The 17,065-nt window shown below is 40.1% G+C and overlaps 2 protein-coding genes across 2 annotated transcripts; both read left to right on the top strand.

Annotated features, from left to right (window-relative positions):
• Positions 1-1,519: 1,519 nt before the first annotated feature.
• On the top strand, positions 1,520-8,958 carry BPI (bactericidal permeability increasing protein). The gene is made up of 15 exons (XM_053453144.1): positions 1,520-1,701; positions 2,585-2,699; positions 3,282-3,410; positions 4,029-4,184; positions 4,353-4,416; positions 5,187-5,250; positions 5,406-5,497; positions 5,949-6,125; positions 6,588-6,647; positions 6,734-6,901; positions 7,168-7,235; positions 7,766-7,808; positions 8,020-8,083; positions 8,243-8,319; positions 8,468-8,958. Exons 1-15 carry the CDS (start codon positions 1,581-1,583, stop codon positions 8,504-8,506), a joined length of 1,437 nt encoding a protein of 478 aa, XP_053309119.1. The 5' UTR covers positions 1,520-1,580; the 3' UTR covers positions 8,507-8,958.
• A 3,335-nt stretch (positions 8,959-12,293) lies between these two features.
• Positions 12,294-15,026, top strand: LOC128471594 (C3a anaphylatoxin chemotactic receptor-like). The gene has a single exon (XM_053453556.1). The coding sequence runs from the start codon at positions 13,615-13,617 to the stop codon at positions 14,839-14,841; it is 1,227 nt and encodes a 408-aa protein (XP_053309531.1). The 5' UTR covers positions 12,294-13,614; the 3' UTR covers positions 14,842-15,026.
• The last annotated feature ends 2,039 nt before the right edge of the window (positions 15,027-17,065 follow it).

Genomic DNA, 17,065 nt, shown 5'->3' with positions numbered 1-17,065 from the left:
GTTATATATCGGACTGCGCCAGAGGGACTGGAATGAAATCTCACGCCGAAGCGGATGAATTATACAAATAATAGCCATGAACTCATAAGAGACACACACTTATTACTGGATCTCTCTAATGCGATTATGAAACGGGGATGTTATTGCTTTTGTAATAAGAATATGGAGCACAAGCAGAAATGAGTACTAGCTATTGCGAGCTCATGCAAAGGTGTTGTATTCACATGCGCAGACAGGACCCCCACTTGCTTGCGCATGCATACAGCCGTATTAGAGAGCACTTTAAACTAGACTTGTGCATTTGTATTTGGGAGAACATGAAAACAAACACAAATGTTGCATTTTTGTTGTTCAAACCGAATAATGGATGCGGATAAACGGACATTTTACAAATCTTTTTCTTCGTAAATATCTCCTAGCTAAGATTTCTGGTCCCCCATACAAGTCACTGCCTCTAGACTACCTTAAGTCTTCATAGCATCGCCGGTCTGAACGGGAATTCGTAGGATCGCTCCAGGAGAGCCATAAGATCGACTCTAATGGTAGCTGCCCTTCATTGGTTGATGCCAAAGGAGCCCCCTTGCCGGCGACCAACAGAGTCGCTCTTATGGACCTTTAAAATGTAAATTATAAGAAATAATAATTGTCTTTATTGTTATTTAGGTATGTTGCCCACCCTGGTGGCCACGCTTAGGCTTCAGAGGTCCCTCTTAGAGGCTCTAGAACAGCTCATATTTCCCCATTATTGATCTAGAAATGCACTTTTTTAGAACCTTTTCTGCATCACTTACTCCCCAACATCAACATTTCTGTAAGACGTGCTTAATGGCCTGGATAGCCTTACTCAACAAAGAGAACTAAATCTCAGAACTTCTACTCTTACAGAACTAGAGGTCCTGTCCGGTTCTAGAAAAGCATCGCGTCAACCCAACACGTGAAAGAGGAAGCCTTCCTCAAAACGGAGCAGAACTTGCGAAACAACAATGATAAAACGGTTCTCTAAAAGGGAAGGTCCCCTGGTGGAAACGCTTTGGAGGGAATTGAAAACAGAAGTCCAGAAAATGTTTTTAATATTTGGTTACGACACTATAGCCATTTCCAGCTACAATAGTCATTTCCAGCATTAACCCCGTCTGCGCTGGATTTCTGTCCATTTCATGTTATCGGAACGGACAAAATGGGCTTTTCTTTCAAAAACAAGGGAAGTTTTAAGTGACCCCCAAACTTTTGTGCGTCTTGGTGCCGTATGGCCGTCCTTTGTCACAGTTGATGGTTGATTCTTTCCAAATAGAAGTTCCGTAGAGTCTGTCGGAGCATGGTTTCTCAGGATCAGTGAATACGGTTTATGTTGCGTATTTAACATATATATATATCATTTATGAGTTGGTTGGAACTCAGTACTATGTCATACCGAAGCTTTCTACTGCAGGGTGTAGTGTTTGTTGAGTGCATTACGGGCTGTGGGACTTCCCCACTCGGCTTTTCACGATACTTCCTCATTCTTCTTCCTTTATTGTTCAGGTTTCGCTTTGTTTCTGATATAAGAGCACAGATTGCAGGGTGCATCTTGATTCTCCGAGATGGCGTTCTTTCATACATTACCCCCGGCTCTCCTGCTGCTTCTTTGTCTGGGATCTAGAACAGCAGAGGCTGTGAACCCTGGGTTTGTGGTGAGACTGACGCAGAAAGGGCTGGATTATGGTACGTCCTGTACAATGCATTCATCATAATATGTAATGTTCTGCTGTAATATCTAAGACGCTACAAGTATTGTAATGGAGATCTCCTTTTCAGCCCCTAAGTCCATCTCATCAACAACCTCCTATTCCCAAATGGCGTTTGGGATGGGCAGAGTTGCACCTGACGGTTGTAGGGACTGGTCTTGGGAATTCTAAGCAGTTGAAAGATTCATATTATCAACATACCCCACAATACAGGCTTAAATTAACAAAAGCAATGTTTTCTAGACCGCTTCTGCTACTTTTTTTAATGGACGTTCATCGGCTGCAGAGTTCTAAACAAAAACTCTGCCACGGGTTATGAATCCCACTGCCCATGCCACATATTTTTCGAAAAAGAGAGAGACGTGCAGACGTTCAGCTTTTCACCTGCTTGCCGGCCGTTCGGCGTTGCTCTCTTCCCAAGGACCAGAAGTAAAGAGATTGGATCTCCTTGCTCTTCTTTTTTTGACCCATTGGATATGGTCTGCAAGGGATGCAAAGTCGTTGGGTCCTTTCTAACCCAATGGTCCTGACGCAGATGCACTGTGAACCCATATAGATACAATGTAACTGCACAATTATTTAAATCATATATGTTGAAACGTTTGCACAATGTCCCAGCCCAAGACCAGATGTTACTTGGAAGAGACCTCAAAAATGGAGTCTTAAATGTTCAACTCGAGGTCGAGGTTTTCGGATATCTGTTTTAGGCAGTCAAGTATCCATTATAAACATATGATGATTTTACTGTTCTGGGAGCTAAGGTGGAGAGGAAAGAACTCTGGCTACTGATCCATTAATGTTTCCAGGTTTGATACCATAATTATACCTCAGCGTTCTTTAACCCTCTATTAACCCTGCAGCCCGTCAGGAAGGAATGGCTGTTCTGCAGCAGCAGCTCGCTAAGATCCACCTGCCCGATTTCTCAGGTTCTACCCACGTTGGGCATTTTGGGAAAGTGAAGTACAGCTTCCACAGGTAAGCAGACTTCACAAAGAACTATTAAGATCTCATCAGCACTCTGACATCTTCTGGAACATCAGTGCAACTACCATGGTTCTTATCGTCCTTGAAACCTTTTATATGCTATTGAGTAATTCGGAGGAAGGGTTGACCAGATTTCCTCCTGATGAAATGTCTACTGCAGGGGTTCCTTAAAATCACTGCCACTCTAAAGGCGTATTTATTATTTTTATAAGAATCTCTGGTTGAAGGGGACATGTGGTTAGCTCAGTCAAGGGATGGACAAAGTGAGGTCTACCTGCAGTCGATGAACTTTGTAGTTGTGTCTGTTACTTTGTGTCTACCGTCCCAAGATCATGGAATAATGGAAGTGCTGATGTGGTATATGTGCATGGCTTTACCATAGTCTTCCTAAAACCTTACCCTGATCCCCCAATTTTTTTTAACCTTCAGACCTGTTCCAGAATCTGTTCCGACATTTTATTTTCTGCTTTATGCCTATAAGCATATGTTTTATATTGGTTGGCAACCTAAGCAATCTTAATTCAACAAAGGATTATGATTTGGTAATTAAATTGACAACATATTGTCTTACAGCCTGAACATCCGCAGCTTCCAGTTACCAAGCTCACAAATTAACCTTGTTCCTGGCGTTGGCCTGAAGATGACCATCTCCGGAGCCTTCATTCAGATCGATGGACAATGGAAGATACACTATCTCCACGTGTAAGAAGCTTTATTATTTCATTGCCTGGTTATTTCTTAACTGGTTGTATTTGCTCCTTCAAACAACCCAGCCATTGGACTTACACTACCGTACCATGATTTACTCATACCATTGTTGAAATCCCTTCCTGGATGAAGGTGACTCAACTAAAGCTTACTAGGTTAGACGGTTAAGCTGGTCCCCTAGTTAATTATATTACCATAAAGTAAGAAGCAGAAGTATAGGACTAGCAGACTAACCCTGTAAGAGCAGACATGCTGATGGTACAGTATAGCAAAACCCTTTCCAATGACACGTTAAACAGCCTGTAGTCTAGTCCTTTAGTTGGATTTGATTTTACATACAAAGCTATTTAATGAAAATCTTATTTTCCAAAGTATAGTACATAAGACTCATCAAGACAATTTTGAAGTCGTGGAAGGATGGTATACGTTTCTCAGTCAGTAGACCTAGCGACTCCATTGATGGTCCAGAAAGAACTTTCAGCTCCATGATAAAGGCATTCTTTTTGGGTGGGCGGAACTGGCATGGCCCTGGGAGTACACAGCTGAATTCTAATTTCTGGAGAGGTTATGGCTGAAAGTTTTACTAATTATAACAATTTCTTATTTGTTCAGATCAACCCATGGGGGCTTTGATTTGAAGGTGGAAGGACTCACTATTTCTGTAGGCCTGAAACTGGGAAGTGATGGGTCGGGAAGACCAACCATTACCCCCTCTGACTGCAGCAACCATATTGGAGAGGTTAAAGTGCACATCTCCGGAAAGTTTGGGTAAGCTGTTCTTTATTCTTTACACAAGGCTGGCAAAGAATTCCTGCGGTTAAAACATTTTTTGTTAGAAGAAAGATGCACAAGAGAGGAAGATAATTATCATTTTAAAATCTATAATTGATGACGGCTTCATTTTAATAGTATCTGTGCTTTTTTTGTGTGTTACAGCTGGTTGGCGGACCTCTTCCACCGGTCTATTGAGAAAGACCTAAGAAATGCTATTGAAAAGCAGGTATATTTGTAGAGAGGTTACTCTATTGACATTATAAAACATAAACTTTGAAGAAACCCTCTTTTGATTAACCATTTCATTACTAAATGAGTATATAAGAGATTAACACACACTTTTTAGTGGGTTTGACAATGTACCCAATTCTTACCCAAAAACCCTTCTTGATTCTTTTGACCTGAGTCAATAATAGTTCGGAAGTTTTACTGAACTTGGTATGAACATGTCAAAAGCTCAGGAGCTCCACACAGTCTAGGATTCTGCACACACACAACAATTTTGGCTCCATCTAGTGAGCCCTAGAGATTAGGTCCAAGCCTAAGGAGGTTCTCAATAGCCGGGGTGCATCAGTTGGGGAGTGCAGCATGAGGAGTGAGGTCTTCTCTAGGCTGAATCCACACAGACTTAATGCCTGGCCCCCTCTTGATTACACAGACACTGATACTTACAGTGTAATGCTTTTTGGCGGGGCAAGGATGGCACTGACTAGCTGTTTGGGGACAAAGATGGCACTTGTAAATTGTTTGGGGGCAAAGGTGGCACTGGTATGTTGTGTGGAGCAAAAATGGCACTGACAAGCTGTTTGGGGGCAAAGTTGGCACTATGGGAAGTGGATGACATGTTACTTGGTGAGTGGTTGCCATGGAAAATGAGTGCAATTAGAATTGTTATGTTTGTTAAGGAAAGGAGTTACTAATATAGCCACAGACTCCCGGAGACCAGAAATAATCTTTGTTTAGTTAACAGATCTCTATAATTTTTTTCTTGTCTAGATCTGTCCATTGGTTAGTGAATCAATTACTTCCAAACTTGAACCCCTTCTCCAAACATTACCAGGTAAGAACGCAATCCCTGAGGCCAACTAAACCATTTACCTTAAGGGGTAAAAGCTGACCTGGGCCAGGCCTCTGCATGAAAAACGGCTGCATAATTCAGGGCTAGATTTATATTTCCATTTGGACCCCGGATGAAGTAATCTACCTCTGTTACAGTTACAGCAAAAATTGACAATGTGGCCGCCATCGATTACTCGCTCACAGGACCCCCCTCTGTAATGGCTGAATTTGTGGATGTGCAGCTGAAGGTGTGGAATTTTTTATTTTTATTTTATAATATCCATAAAACACCTAAAATGGATCAAGTAGCATTATATGGGAAATTTGACAGCCCTAAGAGCAGGAGATGGTGCTGACACATTTGGGGCCCTTGTGTTTGCCTATTGTGATGTTGACCATTTCCTCTTGAACCAGGAGCATCGAACACCATCAGTGCCTTACCTCACAAATGCTCTACTGGATGAATGGGGCAAATTCCCACAAAATTCCCCCAAAAAACCCTCCAAAAGCTTTCCCAAAAGAGTGGAAGCTGTTATAGCCACAAAGAGGGGGGCCAACTTCATATTAATGTCTATGTATTTAGAATGCAATGTCATAAAAGCCCCTGTTGATGTAATGGTCAGGTGTCCCAATACTTTTGTCCCTATGGACTGAATCCTTGTAGTTTTGATACACCGTAACCACTTTTGATATCCTCAGGGAGAATTTTTCATCTTGAATAACCACACTACGCCTCCATTCTCCCCGTCCGCTCTGTCCCTGCCGGTGGATCACAATCTCATGGTTTACTTCGGAGTTTCTGATTATTTGTTTAACAGCGCTGGGTTTGTGTATCAGTCTGCTGGAAAGCTGTGCTTCACGATCACTGATGACATGGTATGTAGGGATATGAGGGTTGTTGGATTGTGGTTGGGTTCCATGATATATGGTATTTGTGTACTGATTTTATGATAAGGTCATCTTGCCACCCAAAACAATAATTATTACTGACTTGCTTAACACAATGAGCACACTTTTTAGGATGCTAGTTTAGTCTTAATTCTCTTAGTTGTATTTCTGTACCCACTACTTGTGAAACACCAGCTTGGTGCCATCAAAGACTTCAGACTGCAGGTTTATGGCACACAAATACCCATTATGTAGGTTCCTGCATTAAATTACACCTGCAACAAAAAGAACATCAGATATGACATAAGCCTCTACATAAAACATCTTCATCTATACTTGTGATGACATGGAATTTTTCTTGCTGCAAAGATACAAAATAATGTCTAAAATAATCACAAGAATATACTGATATTGTCCAACAAAATAAAGCTATAGCTTTTCCCATTTTAGGTCCCAAAGGACTTTAACATCCGTCTGAACACTTCATCTTTTGGCACCTTGATACCCCAGGTGAGCGATAGTCCTCGGACTGGCATGGCGCAAATCAAATGTGTAGCCTTTCAGTATATTTATTCTTCTTTTCAACTTATTTACAGATATCCAAGATGTACCCGAACATGCTTATGAAGCTTAAGGTTCTAACTACTTCTGCTCCATTCTTGACCATACAGCCTGGAAATTTGACCATCTCACCGGTGGCTGATATCCAAGCCTTCGCTATTCTACCCAACTCCTCGCTGGCGCCTCTGTTTGTCCTCAGTGTGGTGGGTACTAGACTTCCAGCTTGTCCGTGATTTGCCCTTCCACTGGGATGCATTGTTTATAACTCAACATTAATTGCCTCTTTTAAGTAGTCCTTAAAGCCAATACATCGATCTTTTATACCGGACCCATCCAAAATATATCTCGATCCTCCTGGTCCCCATCGTTAATAAATGGGTTAAGTCACCAAACTACTTGATCGCCACCAATCGCTTCATTTCCATGTTTCTCTTCCAAGTTGGTTAATGTTGGTGTAACTTCTCTGCAGACAACCACTGCTGTGGCGAAAGTTGGGGTGAGCACAGGCAGGATCGTGGGTAATTTGGACCTCAGCAGGTAAGCAAATGGCATGCACATGTGTAAGCAACTATCGCTTCCAGAGTTGGATTAACATTGTAGGTGCCCTGCGTAGACCGTTGACCTCTGTTGCCACCCACACCTAAAAATCAAAAATAAAGTGAAATAGAATATTAATAGCCATAACTATAGGGAAAGCTATAAAATGGGGCAGGAATGGGGAGGCATGGGGTAGATAAAAATGAGGGGGCATAAGAGCTGCCACTAAGCCGTTCTTCTTTTGTCTGCAGTCCACTTACGACCTGCCTTTCAAACACGTCTAGTCTACCTAACGCGAAATTACACGCTGATTATCCTAATGGCCATCAATAATGCATTACCGTATTATCTTTAAGTGATTATGTTAAATGTTTTAACATAAATGAGAGTGATGAGGAGGGATGAGGTCAAGATTTAAATTCCAGGTGTCCCTACACAGAAATACGAGCTCATCCAGTGTATGATGGAGATATAATACCGGAAATACTGGAAGTGTTCATTAAATTCATAAAAATTTCTGCTTCCGCTAGGATTCAGATGGACCTGAAGCATTCTGATGTGGGCACTTTCTCAGTAAGTAAAAAGGCACTGGCATGGAAAATAATCATGTTTGTATGTTTGTGCTGTGTTTAAAATACACTCCAATGTTGTGTTTGATAACAGTGTATGTATATATATATATATATATATATATATATATATATATATATTTATACACACCCTGCCAGCAATGTTATAGTAATTAAATAGTAATATCATGTACCTTTTTGTTTTGTTGTCCTAGGTAACAATTTTAAACGTGGCGGTGAACTATTATCTCTCACACATTATCCTTCCCCAAGTTAACGGTATGTAAACCATCGTTCAAGAAATGCTCTTAATCGCTAGGCTTTTTGTTTGGTTTATGGGGTGCGTGCTCGCTACTGATGTGTTGACATGTGGGTGCAGGTGTGCTGCGTGGAGAATATATTTATGTGTGTGAAAAAGCCTATTTCTCTTGCCCCCAGCTATCCTGAACAAAGGATACCCGTTGCCACTGCTGGATCACGTACAGCTCACGGATGTCATCCTACGGCCCAGCGAGGTCAGTTCACGTTCTTCTGTCCGCCGCGAGGACCCTCCTTACATTTGAACATGCTTTGTTACGTATTAATATTCCATTCTCTTGTGGTCTTTCTACTTCTGATGGGTTTGGTATAATAATAATCGTAATGTTTTATCTTCTCTTTCAGCACTTCTTACTTTTCGGTGCCAATGTCCACTATGGATAAATATGAGAAGAACCAACCATGGGCGTCCCTAGAAATATTTATGGGGTGGGGAAATGTCATTATCATTGAATTTTCAGGTGGGTCAAGTGTCCTCTTTTGCCCCAATCACGGACGCCAATGAAACTATAAATATGGACCTGACATGGAGTGGGCTTCCATCAAGGATCTGCTGAGAAGGTCTTATCTTCAGCTTGACTTGGTTTTACTTTCACTCACAAAAATGAAGGTCTTCATAGCGAAAATGGATTCTGTAGTCAAACGCCATATACATACTGTCCCAACTTGGTCTGAAGAGCTTTGTATGGAAACCAATATGTCGTCCTCGTTGAATGTTACTACTTACATAGTTACCATATATATAGATTTAGAAGCCTCTGCCGTAGGCATTAGGAGATATTGAAAGTCATTACGTTGTATTTTTTTATTGTTAAAGCATTAAATCAATGACTGGAGATTGATCTGGACTTATTTATATATATATATATATATATATATATATATATATATATATATATATATATATATATATAATGTCTTTAAGCAATTATCAGAATGTATTTTCCCTATGAGTTTGGAATACAATGTTTTCCTCTTGTAGATGGCTTCATATGTGGAATGCCGTTTAAATATAGTAAAGGGACAGGGTGAATTTAAATAACTACACTTAGAGACAATGGAATCAATGGATCAATATATTTTCAGTACTTTTCCTTAATCTTTGTGATATGGAAAACCAGACTCACGACTCTCCGGCTCCGAGAAAGAAGCAACCAACACAGGGTTGCCCGTAGGCCCTTGGTCAAACCTGGAGACCAAGGGTCTACGGGCAACCGGATGACATGGTAAATAGTTCTATTTGAATACCAACAACAATAAAACATACACACATTAAAAAACTGCATTTGGCCGGGTTTTTATGGCCAAAGTAGGGACTTCAACGCTAGGAGTCCCTGGAACAATATGTGATTTTCTCTGGTATATTAAGCTAGAAGGTTTGACTTTGCGTATTTTAGCATGGTTGTCTGGGTATGTTAGCGTGTGTATGTAAGTATGTTAGGGTAAGTTAGTGTGTGAACATGCATCTTTGGGTATGTTACTAAAAGTGTGTAAAATCTTGTATCTTTTGTAACATCAGCCCTTTAATAGTCCATAACAAAACTTCTGTTGTAGTGACTCTTAACTGTGGCAACCAGATGGTCCTAACAGTGGCCCTTTTGAAAACCATGACTGGTTTGCAGATAAAGTTATTCTGGATTAAGTCACTTAATCGAAAAAGAAGCGAAAAAGGCACCAGTTGGGTTGCTCAGATATTATATTAGTATAAAACTTGTCCCATACTTTGAGAACTGAGGAATGGGATCGTCCGAGTTTATCGATAGTGGCCCACTCAGGAGTAGCTTCTCGAGCAGTGGAAAGATCATCGTATGCTGCTACAGGGAGTGCGCATGTATGTGTGTGTGTATATGGGAAGGCAACGGTCAAGGGATCTGAATGATGAAGACGCTACCTAGATATTGGGAAAGGGGATGCAATGATTAGCCGAGGATTAAAAACAGGTGCTGCTCAGACCAGACTTCTTCTGAGGAGATCCTGAAACTGCTAAGGACGATGAGAAGAGAGACATGGAGCCCCCCCGATGTGACCCATATAATAAGGGTTTTTCTATGAAGGGCACAAACACTTTGCAGGCTAGCAGGCCAGCCCTCTTCACGATACAACCTCACCAGTAAGTATACGTTGACAGATCCGCCAGTAGAACGGGTGCCCAAAACCCACCGCTCCATTTCAAAAGCGAAACGCATTAAGATGCTATGCTTTTTCCCGTATGAGTTTGGGTCACTGGCACTAAATCAATTACTTACCGGTGGAGTGTGAGACTTGGACTTTGTTTGGTTTGATTTCGTCTATGAAGGTTCCAATATACCTTTAAGTAATATCCAAAAGAATATTAATATATAATCTAATGACCATCTCAACAAATGTGTTATTTACGCAGGAAAACAGCAAATGTGGATATTAAAAGTACATTTGACGTGTTCAATTAACTTGCTTTGATCTGCAAACTGTTCTTAGGAGTAATTAAGGATTATAATGGAGATGCATTAGAGTATGTGTCAAGAATTCACCACAGAGGTCGGACCAATTTGTGAATTTCCATTAATCATGCGGAAGAACAGTTGTTTTGTTGTTTATTATTATAGTTTTACTTATTATCATTTTTTTTTAGGGAGAAGAAACTTTGTTTCACCCTCTTTTCGATGACCCCCCCCGTCTGCTGATTATGCAGTGATCAGAAACCAGGGCATCAAACCCTTTACACATACATTGTGTTCTCATGTTTGTGTATCACCGTTCTCTTCATTAGATGCATTAGAACTCTGGCCCTCCAAAATCTTCTCCAAAGAAGCTGTTTAGAGATGGCCCCGCTTACTTGGATAAATAAACTTTTAAGGTCAACATAATGTGTTTGTTCTAAGAGATGGAGCCACTAACTAAAATTAAGAGGTTTCAGTGTAAATAATTTGTAGGAATGAAAATAAAATATTAAACACAAATTATTTCCATTAACTTGTTTTTCCTCAATAAGAGGCAATGCGCTTAGAAATAATGGGGGGATAAATAGGAGTGTTCTTCTCTTCTGGACCACAGATGGTAAAAGAATATGTTGGTTTCGCATATAATTTCGGCTTAAGAAGAACTTCAACAGCACCTGCAGATACAGGTAGGACCTTTTCAGTAAAGTATCGTATTTGTGAATGTATTTGAATAATTCCAGGTATCTTTCTTAATAAATCCATCCTGAGATTCTTCAGATATTAAGCATTAATAGTCTATAAAGCATTTATTCAACTTACTCTTTGCTTGGATGTTTAATTTCAATCAATTTTCTACTTAAATAGTCTGAAGAATTAGTAGATGAGCACTTGTTTCGATTACAGATATTGTGTAGGTTGCTATCAGGATTAACAGTAGATTTACGTGTTGTCAGAATGTTGATACCAGAACCAGCCCTTGGCATTAAATGTTCTGCTTGAATTGATGATAACATCCACTATACCGTACATTCATGTCAAATTCTTTACATATTAAACAATTGTGTCCCATCCTATTGATACCTGAATCATTATTTGTGTAATCTTATGTCATTGTGTATTCTATGAAAGAGTTATGGACTATGGGGACCTTTGGATGCCATGTCTCTATGTGTGTGTGTATATTGAGAAGTAACCTTGCTGTGGATCGTTGCGTTCGAAAGAAAAGTTGCCTCATAGTTGGGTGTACAAGGAATGTAAAAATACTGAATGTTGAGGCCGCCCTACCTCTAAAAGCTGTAATCTGTATTGCTTTTTCCGTCTCCTTGTGCACTCGTAATAAACTTCAACCCTGATCACTCACCAAACTCTCTGCAGCTTTGTATTCTGCAACAACATTTGGTGGTACCGGTGGGATTCCAGCATATCGGGGCTTGGACCTAGTATAAGGCGGCCGCTTCCAAGGTGCCGGCTAAACAAAAAGGTAAGGAACCTGAGCGTTCTTGTGTAAGATATTCTTGCGAGTATTGGGTTTGAACATCTCAAGGGATGTAATTATTAACGGTTTACCTCAAACGGTAAAATAATTTTGTAAACCTTGGTACGGCTTCTCAGAAGCAAGAACACAATCAGTAGCTTCAAAGGTTTAGGTAACAACCTTGGAATATTATAAACGAGACAAGTTTGGAATTCTCAGGATCTGTATGTAATAAGAGAATTATGTTTACATTCTTTATTTTTATGATTATACGTTTTCTAATTTGCTTTTTCTGGATTTTTTGTGTTCTGTGCAGTTTGTCTTCTATTTAAATTCTGTCTTGATATAAACTCAGTCAAACTGTCAATTTTCAAGGGTTTTACTCAATTATTCGATCACCTTTAATGGGATTTAATTGTCGCCTTAACTATTGACCGGCTCCTGTCGGTGGCCAAACCTGTTTGGCATCGTAAGTTCTTCATAACAAGTAGCTGCACTGGAAGTGGGCTTGGCTGGCACAGGAAGTGGGCAAGGCTAGCACAGGAAGTGAACATGACCAGGGCGTGGCCTGCTACCTTTCTCATGGGAAGAGCAACTTTGCTGTGCTTGGCGTCAGTGTCAACTGTGAAAAAAAGGTATTTTACGATTTCTTCTGTTTTTGCTTATTTGTAACAAAGCCAACATGAGTAAACACAAAATACAGCTTTTCATTTATTAAAGTAAAGAATTAATCAAAACCCATATAACCCATGTAAAAAGTGAGTGCCCCCTAAACCTATTAACTGGTTGTGTCACCCTCGGCGGCAACAACTGGCAATGAGGCTTTTACTAGAACATAAAAATTACATTACATACTATGTTTACCGCCGCCATTTTCGTTTGTTCGTTATTCTGTTTCAACAACCAAAACGCAACATTTGGAGTGTTTTCGAGCAAAAACGTCCTTTTTAAGGTCATGCCACAGCACCCCAATCGGATTCATGTCGGGAATTATAGTAGGCTACTCAGAAACCTTCAGTTTGTTTCTTTTGAGCCATTCAGAGGTGGACTTGCTCGTGTGCTTCAGGTCATCGTCCTGCTGCATGACCCAACTGCGCTTGAGCTTTAGGTGTTGAACTGAAAAAAATCTCAGGATTTTCTAGTAGAGAGCAGAATGGTTTCTTAATAATGTCGCTACCTTAATTTTTAATTAGAAAATATGATATCCCTGGTGCCAGTAGACATGGACTCTAATAACGCTAAAAATTCAATTGAAAAGGAGGTCTTTTGAAGACAGGAACCACAAAGAACATAAAAATAGAAAAATCACATACCACCCACAAGTTCTTATTTAGAAGTCCCTCTTTTTGCCAAGGCTACTCCCAGCCCAATACTCCTCCAACCCCATATGCTATCTGGGACTTGCCCTGCCTTTACTGACAGCTGACCCCACCCATTACATTATTAACACCACCCCTTATGCAGCTAACCACACCCATGTGAATGGCTAGCCATGTCCCGTGTGAAGCCACCTCCCCAGAAGTGGAAGAGCGCCAGTCTGCAGGGCCGAGATCTGTCTCTATTTCTAATATTTTTTCCCGTTCTTTCAGGTTTCAGCCATGAGAACGGAGAATGTGGCCGTCCAATACGCCAGCTTTATATTACACATCCTCACCTGTGTCATCGGGGTGCTGGGCAACGCCACTGTTATCTATGTTTACGGTTTTATAATGAAAACAAATAAGTCTAAAATCTGGTTTCTGAACCTGGCCGTAGCGGATTTCGTCTTCGTCCTGTGCCTGCCGCTGAATGCCGTGGCAATATTTACGAGCAACTGGCCTTTCGGGCCCCACGTGTGTAAACTGTATCACTTCCTTTCTATATGTAACATGTATGTCAGTATATTCACAATTACCGCCTTAACTATTGACCGGCTCCTGTCGGTGGCCAAACCCATCTGGCATCATAAGTTCTTCTCCCGGCGGTTCTCTTACTGGATCTGTGCCTTCATTTGGGTGTTAACGGTACTGGCCAGCCTTCCGGCATTATTTTTTAGTGTTGAATACAAGACAGCTGAACACACGGAATGTAGACTGTTTGATATTGAACATATTAATAATGAGGTCAATAAGGACCAAACACTTGATGACTACAGTTACTTTCCAGAAAATTCCTGGATTTATTACGAAAACCAAACAGAAATAACCAGTAACCAATCACTGAGCCCCTTTGGTTGGCCAGACAATTTTTTCAGTGGACCGTGGATGCCAGAGACAAACCTAACAGAACCGGTTATTAACCAAACCTCAAGGGGACATGAAGAAAACACTTTTTCAAGAGGTATGGCGTATTTTCCAGTTCCTGTTGCTATTCCGGAATGCATTGGCAATGTCTGTAGTATTGACATGACCCCCGATGAATGGAATAGAATGATGCATATAAGAGAGAGCATTATCTTACCTCTTTTAGTCATCTGTTACATTATCCCTCTCTGCACAATCCTGATTTCCAATGTAATAATTGTCTGTCGGGTTACAAAATCCCAAAAAGAAAAGTCTTCTAGACTGTATCAGATTACAGTGACAGTGGTGGTGGTCTACTTCCTAACGTGGACACCACTGGTTGTTGGGCAACTCACGTTACTGGCGTGTGCTCGAAGTATACACTTTGCCGTAATGAAGAAAGTCTATATGATTTTGCCTTTACTATACAGCATTGGCTATACTAATAGCTGCTTAAACCCTATTATATATGCGCTGGTTGGTAAACAGGTTAGGAGAGCACTTAGAGAATTTGTTAGCTCCTTACAACAGAGCTTTTCCAGGAGTTCCCCCAATAACCAGTAAAGTTTCAAGTGGCTCAAAATAAAATATTGGACTTATTCATGAGATTCTGATTTTTTAGGCATTACCATTGAAAAATATCATGTTTCTGTTCTGTAGGCCTAAGACTTCTTGTGACTTATTGTGATTCATGTGAACTTCACAGCTGTATTCGGATGTATTACTGTAATAAACCTGCTTGCTTACCAGATAGTGGGTCATTGTCTACTTAACCTCAGAGAAAAACACTGAAGTGGGGGTAAGAAATAGTTTGTTGTACTCATATCGATTGTATGGAGCTGACCAATAAAGGTTATGATTTTTGCAATGGGTACCGGCACGTTGACTATAAAATAAAAACTCAACACCAAATCTGCAATATGAAATGGCTATAGTACACAATGTACTATAAATAATATTCATGAATAACATAAATAATATAAATAATATAACCTAAATAATATAATATAACATATATAAAACATAATCATCCAAAAGGCTGTCAGTCCACCATACTCTTAACTGACGCTAGCCAAGGACAGAACTAGAGGGCCATATGCACCCAAACCAATGGTGCCTCTAATTTTTCCAGAAGTCTTACGATGTGCAACTTTTTTCCTGTTACAAACGTATCTGCACACTGAATGCTTGTGCAAATGAAATTGTTTCAAGATAACTCTGACACAACTTTTTCCTTATGGCTAAGAAAACTCATCACCCACAGAGTCCCTTCATCCCTTCCTTCACAGGGCTCCCTAACATCAAGTAATACTTAATTACATTAAGCAAAAGTACAAATCTCAGGGGTTCTGTGGAGCTTCTTCTACTGGGAGGCTGTTCCACAAATCCACCACCTCCTCGGTAAAGTAAATCTTTCTTATATTAAGACTTTATTACATTAGATTAACGTACACATCTCAGGGGAAGCATAATTAATATGCCCATTACAATTAACCATTTCAGTGTCTGTGATGAAAGCTGTGGATTAATTTACCTATAGAGACAAGTAAGGATTACATTATAGTGTAGGGCATCCTCTACTGCAAGCACTATGTGTGTCCACTACACACCACTCTCCTTTCTCCTGATGTTTTTCTTGGCAGCAGCACACTATCTCAGATGCTGACCTCCCCTTTCTTGACTCCCCGTCAATATGTGCTCTACATCTGTCCAGGGAGATCAGAGGAGACCAGAGAACGCTCTATTGAACAGAAAATGTAAGTTGCAGTTTTCCTCCAAAACATGTGATGTGATGACCATAGAAAAATGTTATACTTTCACAAGACAGACATGGTTTACTGCAATTAATTTCATTTTACAGATATAGTTGTTGGAAAAAATATAGATTATAATAATAGTAATTAATAATAGTAAAATATGCTCTTTGGCTACTCTATACCACTGTGCGTTATCTTATTTTCCAATGTAATAATTGTCCTGTATGCTAGAAAATCTCACGCGGAGGAGAAACTCTTCTGAATTATAATGACTAAGGTCTTGGTTTATTTCCTAACTTGGACACCATTAATTTTAGCGGAGATTGTCATGTTAGTAGCTGCTCGGAATGTGAAGCCTGACCTGATAGACCAAGTTTATACTATTTTGCCGATCCTTACAAGCTTTGCCTATATTAACATCTGCCTTTAAACCCTATTTTATAAATATGTGTTTGTTGGCAAACAGGTGAGAGAGGGACTCAAAAAGGTTATTAGGTACAGTTTCACGGACAGTTACCCAAGTGTGTCAACACCTCAGCAATCAGCGAGATATTTCGGTGTAGCCTGGCAAGTCTGACCGAATGGTTCAGTGATATATTGAGATATATTGAGAAATAAAGGTCCATAAGGTCCATGCAGAGCAGCTCGACCCAATACATTCTACCATTCACTAAAAAGAACTGCATATAAAGTATTGATTCAAATTGCTCTTTGTTTGGATGTTTAATTTCAATCAAGTTTCTACTTAAATAGTCTAAATAATTATTAGATGAGCACTTGTTTCGATTACAGATATTGTGTAGGTTGCTATCAGTATTAACAGTAGATTTACGTGTTGTCAGAATGTTGATACCAGAACCAGCCCTTGGCATTAAATGTTCTGTTTGATGATAGCATCCGCTATACCGTACATTCATGTCAAATTCTACATATTAAAGAATTGTGTCCCATTCTATTGATACCTGAACCATTATTTGTGTAATCTTATGTCATTGTGTATTCTATGAAAGAGTTATGGACTGTGGGGACCT

This window comes from Spea bombifrons, chromosome 13 (genome assembly GCF_027358695.1).
Source record: "Spea bombifrons isolate aSpeBom1 chromosome 13, aSpeBom1.2.pri, whole genome shotgun sequence".
In the NCBI taxonomy this organism is placed as follows: Eukaryota; Metazoa; Chordata; class Amphibia; order Anura; family Pelobatidae; genus Spea; species Spea bombifrons.
This window is presented reverse-complemented; position numbering and strand designations above follow the sequence as displayed.